The sequence below is a fragment of the Chrysochloris asiatica genome, unplaced genomic scaffold (assembly GCF_000296735.1).
Source record: "Chrysochloris asiatica unplaced genomic scaffold, ChrAsi1.0 scaffold00004, whole genome shotgun sequence".
Lineage (NCBI taxonomy): Eukaryota > Metazoa > Chordata > Mammalia > Afrosoricida > Chrysochloridae > Chrysochloris > Chrysochloris asiatica.
Window position 1 is genome coordinate 30,229,354 of NW_006408522.1, and position 17,002 is coordinate 30,246,355.

The 17,002-nt window shown below is 38.3% G+C and overlaps 1 protein-coding gene across 1 annotated transcript in view; it reads left to right on the forward strand.

The window, feature by feature from the left end:
• SLC30A4 (solute carrier family 30 (zinc transporter), member 4) overlaps positions 1 to 17,002 on the forward strand; it is a 51,365-nt gene that overhangs the window by 24,638 nt on the left and 9,725 nt on the right. Inside the window, exon 2 of the mRNA XM_006831692.1 lies at positions 940 to 1,086. Coding sequence (XP_006831755.1) covers positions 940 to 1,086 — 147 coding nt within the window. The remainder of the gene's footprint in view (positions 1 to 939; positions 1,087 to 17,002) is intronic.

Consider the following 17,002-nt stretch of genomic DNA (forward strand, 5'->3'; position numbering starts at 1 on the left):
AGGGTGTAAATCTTTACGGGAGTAGAAAGCCTCATCTTTCTCTTGCGGAGCGGCTGATAGAGGGGGTTATAATCATTGTAATGAAACAAAGGATATGATTTGTTAAATGTAAAACCAATGTTCTGCCCTGTAAACTTTCACGCAATTCACAATAAAAACTTTTAAAAAATGTAAAAAGCACACAAAATATATAAAAGCTTGTATCTAAATACCACCTTTTGACCTATTAGGAGTCACTGCTTTGCATATCTAAGTGAATCATTTTAATCTTGGATGTTGAGCTAATGTACATTTTGTGGGTTTCTTCGGTTTAATTTTATATTCAAACACTCCTGAACAAGTAAGCAGCTGCTTTTTCTTTAGTTTTATTGTGATATTTGAATACTGTAATTATAAATTTTACTAACAGAATTAGTGGGCTAAGCATAATTCCAGTGCTAAAATTTCTCCTTATGTGTTTGGAATCCATTTGACTCCCTGCTGAAAATTTGCTTTTCCATCCTAGATGTACTGAATCATAATCTACAGTTTGTTTAACAAGATCCCCAGTTGATACTTATGTCAGTATAGGAATCACCTGGGGATCTATAAGAATCACCTGGGGAATCTTCTTAAAATGTAGATTCTGGTTCTGCTACAATTTGATGAACCACTGACCTTGTGGTTCAAACTGATTTTGAGGTCAAAAGTGTATCCTATGGCACCACACCAGGTTCTTATTTAAAGATCATCAATTCCTTGGAGAATCTGTTCATAGAAATGGACATTCGCACCAGAAAAAAATATATGTGTATCTAATGTTTTTACATCAAAATTTTGGAGGACAAAGATTTAGTTAGATATTCATAATGTAATAGGATGTTATGTATTTCCACTTTGATTACTTATGCTTATTATCTTAATTCATTTTTCCTTCTTCCCTCCCACCCTTTCTCTAAGGTGGATACATTGCAAATAGCTTGGCAGTCATGACAGATGCACTTCATATGTTAACTGACCTAAGTGCCATCATCCTGACCCTGCTTGCTTTGTGGCTGTCTTCAAAATCACCAACCAAAAGATTCACCTTTGGATTTCATCGCTTAGGTAGGCAACTGAGGCTTTCTTTTGAATTATAATATTTTATAATAAAACCACAATTAATTATATAACCCTTGATTAACTGAAAAATTTCCAGTGATACTCTGAGTAAAGTGAATGAAAATATGTGGGTAATGTTGTCCTTGAGATGAGAGAAAGAAGAGAAAGGGCTGGCTGGTCAGAAGTTTAGGGAGTTGTATGAACTCATGAGTACTGACCTAGTGACTAGGGGCTAGGACTAAGATCTAAGCTGCCAGATGCTTTAAAGGGCAGAGAGGTGTGTGTGAACTCCCAAACTTACAGCTAGTATGCATTTGACCTAGCTTGGTTGGCTAGTTGACCAGAAGTTGAACCAAGGAAGATAAAGATGTTTGATACTGAGAACAAGTGCAAATTGCTACAATTTGTTGAACTAGACTTTTGCCTATTAATACAATGACTTAAAATTCCAACCAGAATGGAAGGATTCGTCCTTCATGCCAAGGAACAACCTTGTTTCCTCAGAGGACTGGGTTGATAGGGATGAGTAATTTAGACATTAGCTATCAAAAATGGTTGGGGGTGGGACAGGGGGAAGGCTTGTAGGATATACCCCTTGGTTGGTTGATGATGTATGGAGGGGATTGTAAACATGGCAATGAAATGATATATGATAGGATGAATGTAAAACTAATGTTCTCCCATGTAAACAATCACATAATTCACAATAAAATATTTTTTAAAAAAATGATTGGGGGGGATCCCTGTAAACACTCAATTCATAATGAAAGCTTTCAAAAAAACACTGTAAAAAAAGAGATAAATCTAATCTATATATATATATATATTTGTTCTGTCTATATACATCAAACATTTTTGCTTTGTGGATTTGTGAAAAATAAGATGTAAAGGGAAGCCACAGGGAGGAAGCAGGATGACTCTTGTTGCAGGGAGTGGACTGTAATCATTTAGAAGAAACAAAATATATGATTGGTTGAGGGCAAAGCTGATAACCTTGTGGATGGAGGGAAGAGACAGAGAGAGCAGAATAGATAAGAAAATAAAATCCTTCAATATGCTTTCTACAAGAGACACAAAAAATGATGGAGACAGAAAAGTGGCTAAACTTTTGTAACTTGGATTGAAATATAATACTTGAGGTGAGAGGGAGAAGTAAATGTTCACTACACAGTTAAATCCATGTTGTTTTGCTTGGTTTTATAAAATGTTTTGCTTGGTTTTTATAAAATGTTTTTGTAATGACATCTTTGGGACATAGGATACTTCATTTTGTACACACAATGGAATACTACAAAACATTGAAGAATAATGATGACTTTGTGAAACACCTCACAACATGGTTGAACCTGGAGGACATTATGCTGAATGAAATTAGTCATACACAGAAGGACAAATGTTGTATGAGATCAACATTGTAAAAAGTTTTTAAAAATAACTTTTCTTGGTAAGGGAAATGATCTATAATGGTTCATGGGGTAAGGAGGGAAAGTTGTTATGGAGTTGAGGGTAGACACATGTTAATAGGGTGACAGGGCAGGCAATATACAACAAGAGGGAGATTAGCAGAGGAAAGATGAAAGTAGCAGGAGACAGGGAAGAATACAATAATTAAAGTGAATAGAGGTAAATACTGTTAACTTGGTACTTGGAGAGGATTGTAACCATGTAATGAAGCAAAGTATATGATTTGTTGAATGTAAAACTGATGATCTCTATAAACCTCCACTCAATTCGTAATAAACAGTTAGGGGAAAAAAAGAAAATAGATGGGTAAGACTTACTTAGAAACATATTTCCAGGGTACATTCAGTCCAGTTGGATAAATAGTTTACACATATAAAAGTATATGGGTATTATTGTTGAGTGTCATCAAGGCAATTCTGACTCATAGCGACCCTGATAGAGTTTCCAAGGAGTTGCTTGTGGATTTGAACTGCCAACCTTTTGGTTAGCAGTCTAGTGCTTATCTTATTGTGTCACACCAAGACATTATGTGGGCATTATCTTCTAATGAAGTACCCTATGTCCCAAAGATATCATTACAAAAACATTTTATAAAAACCAAGCAAAACATTTTATAAAACCAATCAAAACAACATGGATTTAACTGTGTAGTGAACATTTACTTCTCCCTCTCACCTCAAGTATTATATTTCAATCCAAGTTACATTGACATGCAAAAGGACTGTGCAAGGTATAGAATCACCTTGCAGAAATCCTTTGGCTTTTGATCTTAGTTCTGAGAGCCCAAAGGACAGAGGCTCACCTGGGGGTCCAATGCAGACTAAGCCTCACAAGGCATGAGGCCCATAGGAGCCCGGAGCTCAGAGCCTCAGGTGGAGCATCCTTACTGAGAAGAGCAACACTTGCTTTTGTGAGGTTAATACAACCCTTTGGGACATGAATGCTTCACACTGGAATCCTCACACCTCACCCTATGGTTTCTTCATTTGTATCAATTCTTGTTATATTAAAGCTATTATTGCAGGTTTCTTCAGTGTATTGGACCCAATGTGGTAGGGGGAGTCTCCTGGGTGTGAAGTAGAAAGAGTCATTTAGACTTCTGAACTTGTAGTTGGTATCCTGAATGGTAGCATAAAACTCCAAATTTGGGAGCAGCTCTAAAGTGGGAGGAGTTATGTGGACTCTTCCAAGCTTGCTACCAGTACCTGCTGACCTAGTCCTAGGTAGCTAGGAATGAAGAAGAGAAGAGCTGTGTAGGCAGCTCAGGTCTGAGCTTACCAGAAAAGGAAAGCTGAGATTCCCACAGCATGAAGTGGTGGTGTGGAGTGGGATTTGTTATTCACAACACAATTGGACATCAGAAGTAGGTGATCTTAGTCAGCCTTGATTGGTTTGCACAGACTATAATAGCAGAAGTGTCTGTATTTGAAATATAAAATAATGTTTCCCATTTAGTATTGCAAATCATCAGTCTAGGTTAATGGCAGTGACAACGCAGGAGTCTGTTCTGGCAGTGAGTATTTCTACTGAGCAAAGACCTCTAGCAGATCTGGCTGGGTTGATAGATGACTACAATGCTAATTCTTCCTAATTTTTTTTTCTGTTGTTAGAGAAGAAAGTACTCAGTTTAAAAATCTCTTTCTGTGTACATGCAGCCAAAACAACACAATCTCTTCTCCCTAACTAATGACTCATTTTAACTTCCTGTCACCTCATCTGTTCCCTACAAAAGTGATCTCTTATCACATTTTAGTGAGAATTTAGTCGCATCAGATAAACACATCTATAGGAAAAGAATGGGTGGTTCCTAGAAATAGAAGTTTTTCTTGAGACAAGAGAAGACGTGAGTGAGGTGGTCAGTGTTAAATAGCCAGCAGTCCCCTTGAAAGTACTAAGTCCGTGGGGATGGGTTAGGAAAAATAGTAAGAAGGCAGGAAGTAGGAGATTATTTATAGTAATGTGAGGTAAAGATCCAATGACAAACTACACTTTAGCTTGACATTCTGGTGACTGTAGGCCAGTGAAAATTCTGTATGATGTCATTATCTTGAATATAGTAGGGTTGTCTATGCCTGAGTTAAAATACAAATAACCATAATACAGGTATATGTCCACAACACATTCTGTGAAATAGGACATTATGTGATTTGAACGCTGTGTGAATACCATATTAAAACCTTATGGGAGCCCAGTTCCAGTTCTCATCTCCAATGCTGCCACCACTGCTGCTGCTGCTGCTGGTAGAGGTCAGAGGCACAGGCGGTTGAAAGGGCAGAGGTGGTAGCAAAGTAAGAGAAGAGAGTGGGAGGGTGCAGAGTGCACCCAGCACTGCCTCCTGTTATGCCCACCTGAGCAGAAAGAACAGCCTGGGCCCTGAAGCCTACATCTGCCAGGTAGACAAAGTCCAGGAACCCTCACATAGAGCCATGTCCTGTCTCACCTGCCTGTATCCTATCTGTGGCCCAGTGCTGCCAGAGTCGGATTTTGGAGTTTTAATATCCATTTGTTTTTGTTAAGTGCCACGGAGTTGATTCTGTCCATAGTGACCCTTTATAGGGTTCCCAAAGAATAGCAGTGGGTTTGAACCACTGACCTGTTGGTTAGCAGTCCAGTGCTTGTCCTACAGTGTCACACCAGTACTTCATTTAAAACTGTTATTTTTGTTGTTGTTAAGTATTTTCTAACTGGTTCCAACTTGTATTGTTGATGTTAGGTGTCATTGAATTGGCACAACAGAATAAAACACTGCCTAGTCTTACACCATCCTAACATTTGTTATTACGTTTGAACTCACTATTGTTGCTACTGTGTCAAACCATTTCATTGGGGAGGGAGGTCTTCTTTTTTGCTGACCCTCCACTTTACCAAGCATGATGCCCTTCTCCAGGGATTGGTCCCTCCTGAGAATATGTCCCAAGTATGAGAGATGAAGTCTTTCCATCCTAGCTCCCAAGAAATATTCTGACTGCACTCTTCCAAGACAGTTGTTTGTTTTTCTACCTGTCCATGGTATTTTTAATATTCTTTAACCATAATTCAAGTGCATCGATTTTTCTATGGTCTTCGTAGTCAGTGTCCAACTTTAGCATGTACATGAGGCCACTGAAAATATGGTTTGGGTCAGGTGAACCTTCGTCCTTAAAGTGACATATTTGCAGCTTAACACTTTTAAGTGTTTGAAAGAGGTATTTTGCAGTAGATCTGTTAAGTGCAACACGTCGTTTGATTTCTTAACTGCTGCTGCCATCAACACTGATTGTGCATCCAAGCAAACTAGAGTCCCTGACAACTTGTCTTTTTTCCATTGATGAAGATGTTATTTATTGGTCCAATTGTGAGGATTTTGTTTCTGTTATTTTACATTGAGGTACAATCCATTCTGAAGGCTTTGATCTTCTTTAATAAGTATTTTAGTCATTGTTTACAGCGAGCATGGTTGTGTTACCTACGTATTGCAGGTAAACAAGTCTTCCTCCAATCCTGATATCACATTCTTCTTCATATGATCCAGCTTCTCTGTGTATTTGCTCTACATACAGATTGAATAAGTATGGTGAAAGAATACAACCCTGGTTGCATGCCTTTCCTGATTTACAACCACTCAGTATTCCCTTAGTCTGTTCTAACAACTACCTCTTGGTCTATGTACAGGTTCCTCATGAGCACAATTAAGTGTTCTAGAACACTTATTATTCACAAGGTTATGCATAGTTTGTCATGATCCACAAATTCAAAAGCTTTTATACAGTCAATAAAGCACATGTAAATATCTTTCTGGTATCCTCTGCTTTTAGTCAAGATCCATCTGATGTCAGCAATGATATCCATAACTCCATGTTCTCTTCTGAATCCAGCTTGAATTTCTCTTACTATTGGCAGTGGTGGTGTGCCATGGAGTCAGTTCCGACTCATAACAAAACCACATAGAGTTTCTGAGGCTGTAAATCTTGACGAGATCTTTCTCCCACGGAATGGCTGGTAGTTTCAAACTGCTGACCTTGAGGTTAGCAGCCCAACTCACAACCACTATGCTACCATCTGATGTCAGCAATGATATCCATAACTCCATGTTCTCTTCTGAATCCAGCTTGAATTTCTCTTTCTATTGGCGGTGGTTATGTGCTGTGGAGTCGGAACCGACTCATAGTGACCCTGTACAGGGTTTCCGAGGCTGTTAATCTTTATGGGAGCAGAAAGCCTCATCTTTCTCCCGCAGAACAGCTGGTAGTATCGAACTGCTGACCTGGAGGTTCGCAGTGCGATTCGTAACCACTACGCTACCAGAGCTCCCTTCTCATACCATTAGGAGGAAATAATAAAAAGAGAGCTGCTTTCCCTTTGAAAAACAAAACAAAAAGAACTTTATGAACCCTGGACGCGTAGGTGGTCAGAATTTGACTAAATGGACAGCAAGGAATGCATCCTTATAATCATAAATTGTATTAAGTACAACAAAGAGAAAGAATAGGTAACTACAATGGAGAATAATAGACAGGTTGAGTGGGTGGGTGGATGGGAAAGAGCACCTCTGTTTTTCATATGCACCTTGAAGACTAGTCTTGGCAATGTATTGATGTTTTAAAATGTGTGATAAAAAGTTTTAAAATATCTTATAGGGATATGAAAACTCAGTAATCATCTTTGTTTTCTCCCATTTAATTTATTGTAGCATTCACTAGCTATTCAAACCAAAACTGTTAGTCTCTATATGTGAACTCTGTATGTGAAATTCAGGGCATATTTAGTCATCATTAAATCATTAGTCATAAAGCTTTTGCTTATCCTTCAGCTGAATAAAGAGACCAAAGTGTTGTTACAGCCAAAACCACATATTCATTCATCTTACTCCCTCCTGCCTTGCCACAGTTCAGCCAGGTAAAGTGATTTAATTACTTATATAGAGACTAAAGTAACAAAGCATAATGAAAGGGTTCCTAGCATTTCTATAAAGTCTCTTTCAAGAGTTTTTAATTTATGCAAAATCAAGAGTTTTTACTTAATGCAAAATTTGCATTTCGATTTAGATTTCAAGTTTACCTAAAGTTAGTGGATATTAACTTTCACAGAAATCTTCTAGTTCCTGTGTCTCTTCTAGAAAATGAATAATCTATGATACACGCTCTTTTTGTCTCAAGAAAACCTTATAAGTATGTGACCAGAAACCAACCCAGAGCAGGAATGAGAACAGTAGAGCAGTTCATAATGTGGTTGTTGATTGAAAGCATCCCTCTCCCTTAAATGTTGTAAGGGTGGAGCAGAGAGTCTGTCTTTTTCTGCATTCCATCATGTTAGAAATCATTCTATTAAAAAATGTAAAACTAATTATCCCTATTCATGGTATTTCATCAAAGTTAAGTTTATTCACAATGAAAGAGCTTTTTGTTTCTTTTATCAGAATACATTATCAATTTTCTACTATTAGGAGCTCTGGTAGCACTGTAGGTTTGGTATTGGGCTGCTGGTTACAAGATTGATGATTCAAACTTAACCAACTGCTCCACAAGAGAGAGATGACGCTGTCTGCTCCCATAAAGATTTACAGTCTCAGAAATCCTATGTATCGTCACTCTGAGTCACAATGGACTCGGTGATAGTGGCTTAGGGTTTTTCGCTTTGGTTTACTACAATTAGAATTGTTTAGCTGTATAGTGGTTATCTTTGCCTGATACTTCATCCATTGTAAATTTCAGCACCAAAAATGTGTACTTAAATTTTTGTTTTGTTTTTGCATTTAGCAGTACTCTGTTTAGAAGACACTTTGACAGGTTTTTGGAATAAAAACAGCAGATGATTGTCTGCTTTTTCATTGAGGGAACTAGACTGTATAGGGAGCACATTCCTTATCAGTTTCTGGGAAAGGGCTAGCCCTGTCAGCAATACCCTACTATATCATTGGAGACTTTCTGGGGATCAGCTGAATCCTATTACTCTTAATTGTGGGCAGGCACTGTCGCAAGGAAAACTGCGAAGCCACAGTGGGTCTTCTAAGGGTGTGAGTCTTCCTGCTAAGGACCTCTGCTTATGCTTTTACTTGACTTTCATTTTACGTTATTTTGAATGTGGGAGATAGGGATTGAATTGTGTCCCCCATGAACATGTATCCTGGTATGGCACTGTAGGATACGCACTAGACTGCTAACCACAAGGGCACTAGTTCAAACCCACCAGCCACTCCTCGTAAGAAACCTCATACAGGGTCTCTATGAGTTAGAACCACCTCAAAGGCCCTTAACAACAATAACCACCACCAATATGTGTGGTAAATGCTACCCTTTATTGCTTTTGTTAGGTACCATCGAGTGATAGGGTTCTGAGGCTATATATCTTTGCAGGAGCAGACAGATTCATCTTTCTCCTGCAGAGCTGCTGGTGGCTTTGAGCCACCAACAGTGTGATTCACAGTCCAGTGTTTATCCTAATGAGCCACCTCGTTCCCTCCTAACCTCTATACCTGTGGTTTTAATCCTGTTTAGGAATGGTTTCCTTGTTAACGTTAAGGAGACAGTGTGGGTGTATCTTAATTCAGTCCATTTTGAGATATAAAAGAGCTTATTAAGCAAGTAGGCAAGCACTATTGGAGGGGAAGATACACACTGCATGATTGCCAAGGAACTTAGGTATCGAAACTGAAAAGAGACACAGATGTTCCCCAGAGCAGACAGATAGAGAGCCTTCCCATAGAACTGGCACCCTGAATTTGGACTCCTAGTCTCCTAAACTGTGAGAAAATAAATTTCTGTTAGCTAAAGCCACCACTGGAGGTATTTCTGTTATACAAGTAGCTGCACTAGGTAACTAAGACAATGGGTTTGCCTGATCTGAGAATTCACCCAAAAAAGGCAATTTTAAGTGTTTAGGAAAATTACTCTAGGTTTTGAGTTGCCATATTTTTTTTTTATTGTTAGGTACTGCCATGTCAGTTCCAACTCATAGCAACTCTGTGTACAACAGAACAAAACACTGCCTGGTCCTGACCCATCCTTACAGTTGTAATGCGTGAGCCCATTGTTGCTACCAATGTGTCAATACGTCTTGTTGGGGGTCTTCCTCTTTTTCACTGACCTCCACTTTACTGACCATGATGTGCTTCTCCAGGGACTGGCCCCTCTTGATAACATGTCATAGTAATACAGACAAAGTCTTGCCATCTTCACTTTTAATGAGCATTCTGACTGTACTTCTTCCAACACAGATTTGTTTGTTCTTCTGGCAGTTCATGGTACTTTCAATATTATTCACCAACACCATTAATTCAAATGCATTGGTTCTTCTATGGTCTTCCTTATTCATTGTCCAACTTTCACAAACATATGAGGTGATTGAAAATACCATGTTTGAGTCAGGTGCACCTTAGTCCTCAAACTAATGTCTTTACTAATGAACACTTTAAAGAGGGCTTTTGCAGCAGATTTTCCTAATGCAATACATGGTTTGATTTCTTGACTGCTCCTTCCATGAGAGTTGATTGTGAATCCAAGCAAAATGAAGTCTTTGACAACTTTAATCCTTTCTCTATTTAATATGATGTTGTTTATTAGTTGTTACAAAGATTTTCTTTTTCTTACATTGAGGTACAATCCATACAGAAGACTGTAGTCGTTGATTCATGTCAGATTTGTTGTTGTTGTTAAATGCTGTCGAGTCAGTTCTGACTCATAGCAACCCTACATAGGGTTTCCAAGGAGCGGCTGGTGAGCTTGAACCCCGCCGACCTTGTGGTTCAAACCAACCTTGCAGTTCAGTGCATTAACCCATAGTGCCATGCCAGGACTCCATGTCAGATTTGTTGTTGTTGTTGTTGTTGTTGTTGTTATGTGCCTTGGAGTCGGTTCTGACTCATAGCAACCCTGTATAGGGTTTCCAAGGCTGTAAATCTTTACGGGAGCAGAAAAACTCATCTTTTTCCTGCAGAACAGCTGGTAGTTTCGAACTGCTGACCTTGAGGTTCACAGCCTGATTCGTAATCACTACGCTACCAGAGCTCCTCCATGTCAGATTTAGAGAGGGGAAAAAACCTTTATTTTTCATGCCAGATTTAGAGAGAAGGGGAAAAAAAGTTACAGGATGCCTAGTATATCTCAACTACTGCATAGGAAATACTTAGGCTAAAAAATTATGTATTTTTCTGAAATTAAATTTAACTGTCCATCTTATATGGAGCTCTGGTAGCATAGTGTTTATGAGTTGGGCTGCTAATTTTACGGTCAGCTGTTTGAAACTACCAGCAGTTTCATAGGAGAAAGATGAGGCTTTCTGCTCCCATAACCATTGACAGCCTTAGAAACCCTATGCAGGGTCACTTATGAATTGGAACCGACTCCACAGCACACAACCACCACTACCACCATCCATCTTCTATTTTACTTGGCAACTCTACTAGGATGACCATATAACTTATCCAAACCAGGACAGTTTTGAGATTGAAATGAGGCACTCAATAAATACACCAGGATAACAGACAGAAACTGGGACTGTCCAGGGAAAACTGATTATGCTCATCCTAATTATTAAGGTTTTTACGTTTTTAATTATAATCATTTATACCTCCATATCATTATAGTTGGTATAACTGTATCTATATAAATGTAAAGTTATTGCTTTATAATTTTTATATTAAAACTTCGATTAAAAAACTTAAAAATCATGATGTCCTAATTGCTAGCTTCAGCCTTGGCACATGATTAAGTTCTTTTTATGCATAAAATGAGGTAACTACCATCAGTCATGAAACTTTACAGATTAAATTATTTTTTAATTATTTCTTCTTTATATTATTTTTGTTATTTTACCATCAGCAGTTATAACTTAAGACAAAAAATTTCATGTGTTTACCATCTTCTATCTGGAGCTCTAGTCACATAGTGGTTACAAGTCAGGCTGCTAACATCAATGTCAGCAGTTCGCAACTACCAGCTGTTCCGCAGGAGAAAGATGAGGCTTTCTGCTCCCATAAAGATTTACAGCCTCGGAAACCCTGTCGCTATGAGTTGGAACCAACTCCATGACGCATAACCACCACCACCACCATCTGGCTTAAGGCCTTCTTTTATCTATTTTTTGAGATTTATTAAAACTTATAATTCATATTTAACTTAATTTTCATCATTACATAGACTTATTATCATCCCTTATTCAGCTATTATGTAGTTTCATTCTACAAATTTATCCACAGATACTTGCATACCTGCTACTTAGAAACTGCTCTGCTGAACCCTACAGTACATGTGACATGGAATAAGACTAAGTCTGCATCCTCAAGGAACTTACAGTCTGAACTTTATATTATATGGAAGTCTCTCCACAGCTTTGTGTATTTTAGTTGGTCTTGTCTCTAAATTCTCCAGCCCTTGTTGTTTTTTCTAAGTGCCATCTAGTCGGTTCTAACTCATAGTGACCCTGTATAGGGTTTCCAAGGAACAGCTGGTGGGTTTGAATGGTCAACCATGTGGTTCACAGTCCAGTGCTTATCCTACAGTGCTACACCAGGAGTCCTAGGCTTTTTCAAAGTATCGTAGTGTGTCAGTTGTCAGTAGTAGTTTTATCATGGTGTTGAATAGGAATTGTATGCTGTCTATCTTATTCCAACATCCTATTGATGCATAGGATTTTATTGGTGTTTTGGCTGTATTAATTAGTTATCTTTAAGAAAGAGATAATTTTTCTGTATTGTAAATTATACATTGAAATAAAAATCTTTTGAAGTCCTAAACACTTGGACTGCTTGGAACCTTCATGCTGTGAATTCTCCCAGGTAAGATTTTTCCAGTTTGCTTTACCTTTTAATACTTCACAGGATTAATATTTGGTTTCCCTAAAGCACAAGTTTTCAGTAAAAGTATCTCCTTTTTATTGTGAATTGAGTAAAGGTTTACAGACAATATCATCAGCTTTACATTCAATAAATCATGCACTTTGTTTTATCTCAGTGGTTACAATCCCCCTCTATGCAACAACAGGTATCCTACTTCCTCCCTGTTGTTGTTGTTGTTGTTGTTGTTAAGTGCCGTCAAGTCAATTCCGACCCATAGCAACACTGTATAGGGTTTCCAAAGAGCAGCTGGTGAGCTTGAACCACTGACCCTACAGTTCAAACGGCTTTGCAGTCTGGCACATTAACCCACAGCGCCACACCAGGACTCCCTGTGACTCCCCACTTAAATTTTATATTTCACAAATAAACAAAGAAAAAATATTTGATACACACATACAAAACAAAATACATATATTCATATAAATGTCCAAAGGGCACATTCTGCAAGCCAGCCTTCTGCCTGCAGTCATACCATCCATGGGCCAAGAGCCCAAAGCTGCTGTTTTGCCATGCCACCATCTCTGCCAGTGTCTCTTCTAGGTAGGGATCTCACAATCCACTCATGCTCTTCCTTCTTGATGGTCCTGGGATCGTCTGTTCCTCAAATGAAAGATTAACTACTCCCCTCCTTTTAGTTATGCATCTTCTACAATTTCAGTTTTGACAATCCGAATTAATCCTGCTAACAGTTACTCACAGATGAATCATAAAATCCTATCAGCATCATCCCCACATGCTTTCACCAGACTCATCTGGAAAAGAGGAAAACTATTCAGTGGGGGTTCTACCTTATCCCCTCATTCTTAATCTAAACACACTTACTAAAGCTTGTAAGCCACTTCATGCCTTTATAGCACCCCATTTTTGATGGTCAGTGTCTAAATTGCCTGTCCCAATCAATCCAGTACACTGAGGTGGCAAGCATGTTCCTTGATATGAAGAATCTTTCATTCTTTTTGGAATTTTGAGCAACTGACATCCATAAGCAAAAGTCCAGTTCATCCAATTGTAGTAATTTACACAGTATCAAACATCTTCATCTGGTCAGTTACTGTTCAGCTCAGCCCATGACATCCAAGCTAGGTCAAGTGGGTACCCGCTGCAAGTTTGGGAGTTCACACATACCTCTCTGTACTTCAGACCATCTGGCCCCTTCACTCTCAGCCCTAGTCCCCATGGGCTCAGGAGTTCTCACAGCTCCCTAAACTTCAGACCAGCCAACCCTTCCTCTTCTTTCTCAAGGTCAACAGGTGCTAATGGAACATGTCCAAACTCAGCCCATGTCTTAATTGCTTCATTTCCCCTACTTCCACTCACAAGTAGATGCAAGTGGTTACCAACAAGCATACTAATACTGCTCATGGGTTCCCTTTAACTTTCAGTCCTAGAAAGGGGGTTTTCCCTGATGGGCTGACTTTTCTTGCTTGATGCCTCCAAAGCAAAAAACTTGATTGAAATGCAAAAAGCCCAACAGTCCACTTTTTTCTGCAGGTCTTTATTTCAGTATGAATCTTCTGTTCTCCCAGTAGCTCTGGGTAGGTCCACATGTCTGTGAATGTCCCAACTCAGAAGGCTCTGGATGAGGCCTTGGGTTCCACCTAAGGCCCCATACTCTAAAAAGGCTTAACAAGAAGCCTGTTTCTCTGGGCAATTTCTAACTCCCCTTTTAGCAAATCCAATCAGTTTTAGGCTGAAGGCAGGGTTTATAAGCTTTCTGTAATAATAATTCCCAATATTCATTTCTATCACACATATTTTACAATAGTAGGCAGGGGATGCCAATATCCACAAGGCAGTCGGATGCACAAACCTTTTTTCACCTTCCCACACATTCAGCCTATGTCTCAGTCCATGTATCTACTCACAGAGCACTGTTGTTCCAAGGTTGTGTTAATATCATTATTTAACTCTATCCCATTTAGCCCATGCATAATTCCCTGAGTCCTCTCCTATCTTCATTATTCATCTGCCACCCTCCCTTTTCTTGTGTATTGCTCTATCCTGTATTATATATTGCCTTTCCCATTACCCAAACTAGCCTGCCTCTACCCTCTAGCCATTTAATTACCCTTGCCTCCGTCCCACCCCTAGTAACCATCAAAGAATGTTTCTTTTAGCATGGAAACTTTTTCTTAAGCTTTAACAATAATTATCTTATATAATATTTGTCCTTTTGTGATAGACTAATGTCACTCAGCATAATGTCCTCCAGGTTCACTCATGTTAATGAGGTGTTTCGCAGAATCATCATTGTTTATCAAGGTTGCATAATATTCTGTTGTGTGTATGTGCCAAAGTTTGTTTATCCATTCTTCCATTGGTAAGCACTTAGGCTGTCTCCATCTTTTTTGCTGTTGTTAACAGTGCTGCAGTAAACATTGGCGTGCATATACTTGTGTCCTGGCTTGTATTTCTTGTTAGGGTGCCTTCCAATCAAAACAGCAGTGGTATTCTCACGTAACTCAAACCATGTTTTTCTGCCTTATTCCAACATCCTGTTGATGCACAGAATTTTAGTGGTGTTTTGGCTACATTGATTCTCTTTCTTTGAGTTTTGGGAGCAAAAAGAAGTCTGAAGAGGCAAGATCAAAGCTATAGGAAGGATGGAGTAAGGTTTCCCAAATCCTCAGAGGACAGTCCTTCCTTCCTTTGAATAAAAAAAAAAAAGCTCCACTCTCATTCAGTCCAACTCATAGCGACCCTATAGGACAGAATAAGACTTCTCCTTAAAGAGTTTCCAAAAAAAAGAGTTTCCAAGACTGTAACTCTTTATGGGAACAGACAGCTTCATCTTTGTCCCAGAGATTGGCTGGTGGGTTTGAACAGCCAACCTTGCAGTTAACAACCCAATGCATAACTCACTGCACCTGTCTTCAAAGAATGAGCAGGTGCATTGTCATGATGGGATAAATCTCCTCGGCGCAACTTTCCTGGACTTTTTCTCACCAATGAAGTGTTTCACTTGTCTTAAATTTTCTTCCTAAGTCCCTATGATCATACTGTGCCCTTTGAGAAAATAATATCAAGATTACCCATTTGGAGTTCCAGAATACATTCACCATAACCTTCTGCACTGACGTCTCTGCCTTAAATTACTGACCCAGCTGATCTCCCTGTAAGTCATTGTTTTGATTGTTCCACTTTTTGAAAAAGGATTTTTTTTTACTTTTTATTGTGAATTGAGTGAAGGTTTACAGAACAGGTCAGTTTTGCATACAATAAATCATATACTTAGCTTCAATTCAATGATAGCAAATCCCTCCATGTACTGTCAGTTAACAGCATTTACCTATATTCACTTTAACTCTTGCATTTCTGTCTCCCTCTACCTTCATCTTTCCACTGCTAACCTTCTTGTTATATATTGCCTGTCCTGTAACCCATATTAACCCATACTAACCTCTGGATAATTTTCCCTCCCTGCTTCCCCCTCCCATAACCGTCTTAGAATGTTTCTCTTTATCGAGAATACCTTTTCTTAACTTTTTACAACACTGGTCTCATACAGTATTTGCCCATCTGTGATTGATTTCATTCCGTATAACGTCCTCCAGGTTCACCCATGTTGTGAGGTGTTTAGCAGATTAATTGTTATTCTTCAGCATTGCATATTATTTCTTTTGTGTATATGTGTCAACGTTTGTTTAACCATTTTCTAGTTGATGAGCATTTAGGCTGTCTCTATCTTTTTGATTTATCACTTGTAGACAGTATATTGAAGGATCTTCTTTTCTGGTCTGCTCTGTCTCTTCCTGGTGCAGTTACTCCATTTAAATTCAGTGTAATCATCAATAGATATAATTGATTGCTGTCATATTGTTGTCATTTTTTTATGGTACTGCTGGTTTCTTTGTTCCACATAATTTTCTGCCCAGAGTTCAATCTGCTTGTGGGTTTTCTTTTCATTTCTTTTGTGCTAATGTTTAAGAAATCTTTCTGATTTTCCTTTTCATGTTGATGTGAAGGTGTATTAATTTTCTATGAGGTTACCCTGTAATTTATTAATTTTTTCCTGTTTAAAACAGTCTACCTTTACCTTAAAACAAAACAAAAATACAGTGTATTTTACCTTGACTTCCATGCCATTTGGAAATTCTGTATCTCCACTATTCCCTTTTTGCTTTATAGTTAATTTCATTATAAATTGATATCTCTGGTTCCCTATTTTCTGTCTTGGAGGTTTGTTTTACTTTAAATACTTCTATATCTGGATTGAGCTCTGGATGATATTATCATATATGTTAATCACAGGTTGTTGGCTTCTGTTGCTGGTTCTCAGTCCAAAGTGGGGATTTTCTGTAAAATTGGTCTTATTAAATTTTTTAAAATTTCTGCTTAATTAGAAATTTCCTAACCTCACTGTCTTTTATGACGGACAGCTTTGCTGGGCATATGATTCTTGATTAGCTATTTTTTTCTTTCAGAGTTTTATAGATGTCATCCCATTGCTTTCCTGCCTGCATGGTTTCTGTTGAGAAATCAGAACTTAGTCTTATTGGTTCTCCTTTTTAGGTAACTTTTCATTTTTCCTGAGCTGCTCTCAGGATTCTTTCCTTGTCTTTGATTTTGCAGTTTGATTAAGATTTTTATTATTGTTATTTATTTATTTATTTATTTATTTATTTATTTATTTATTTATTTATTTAT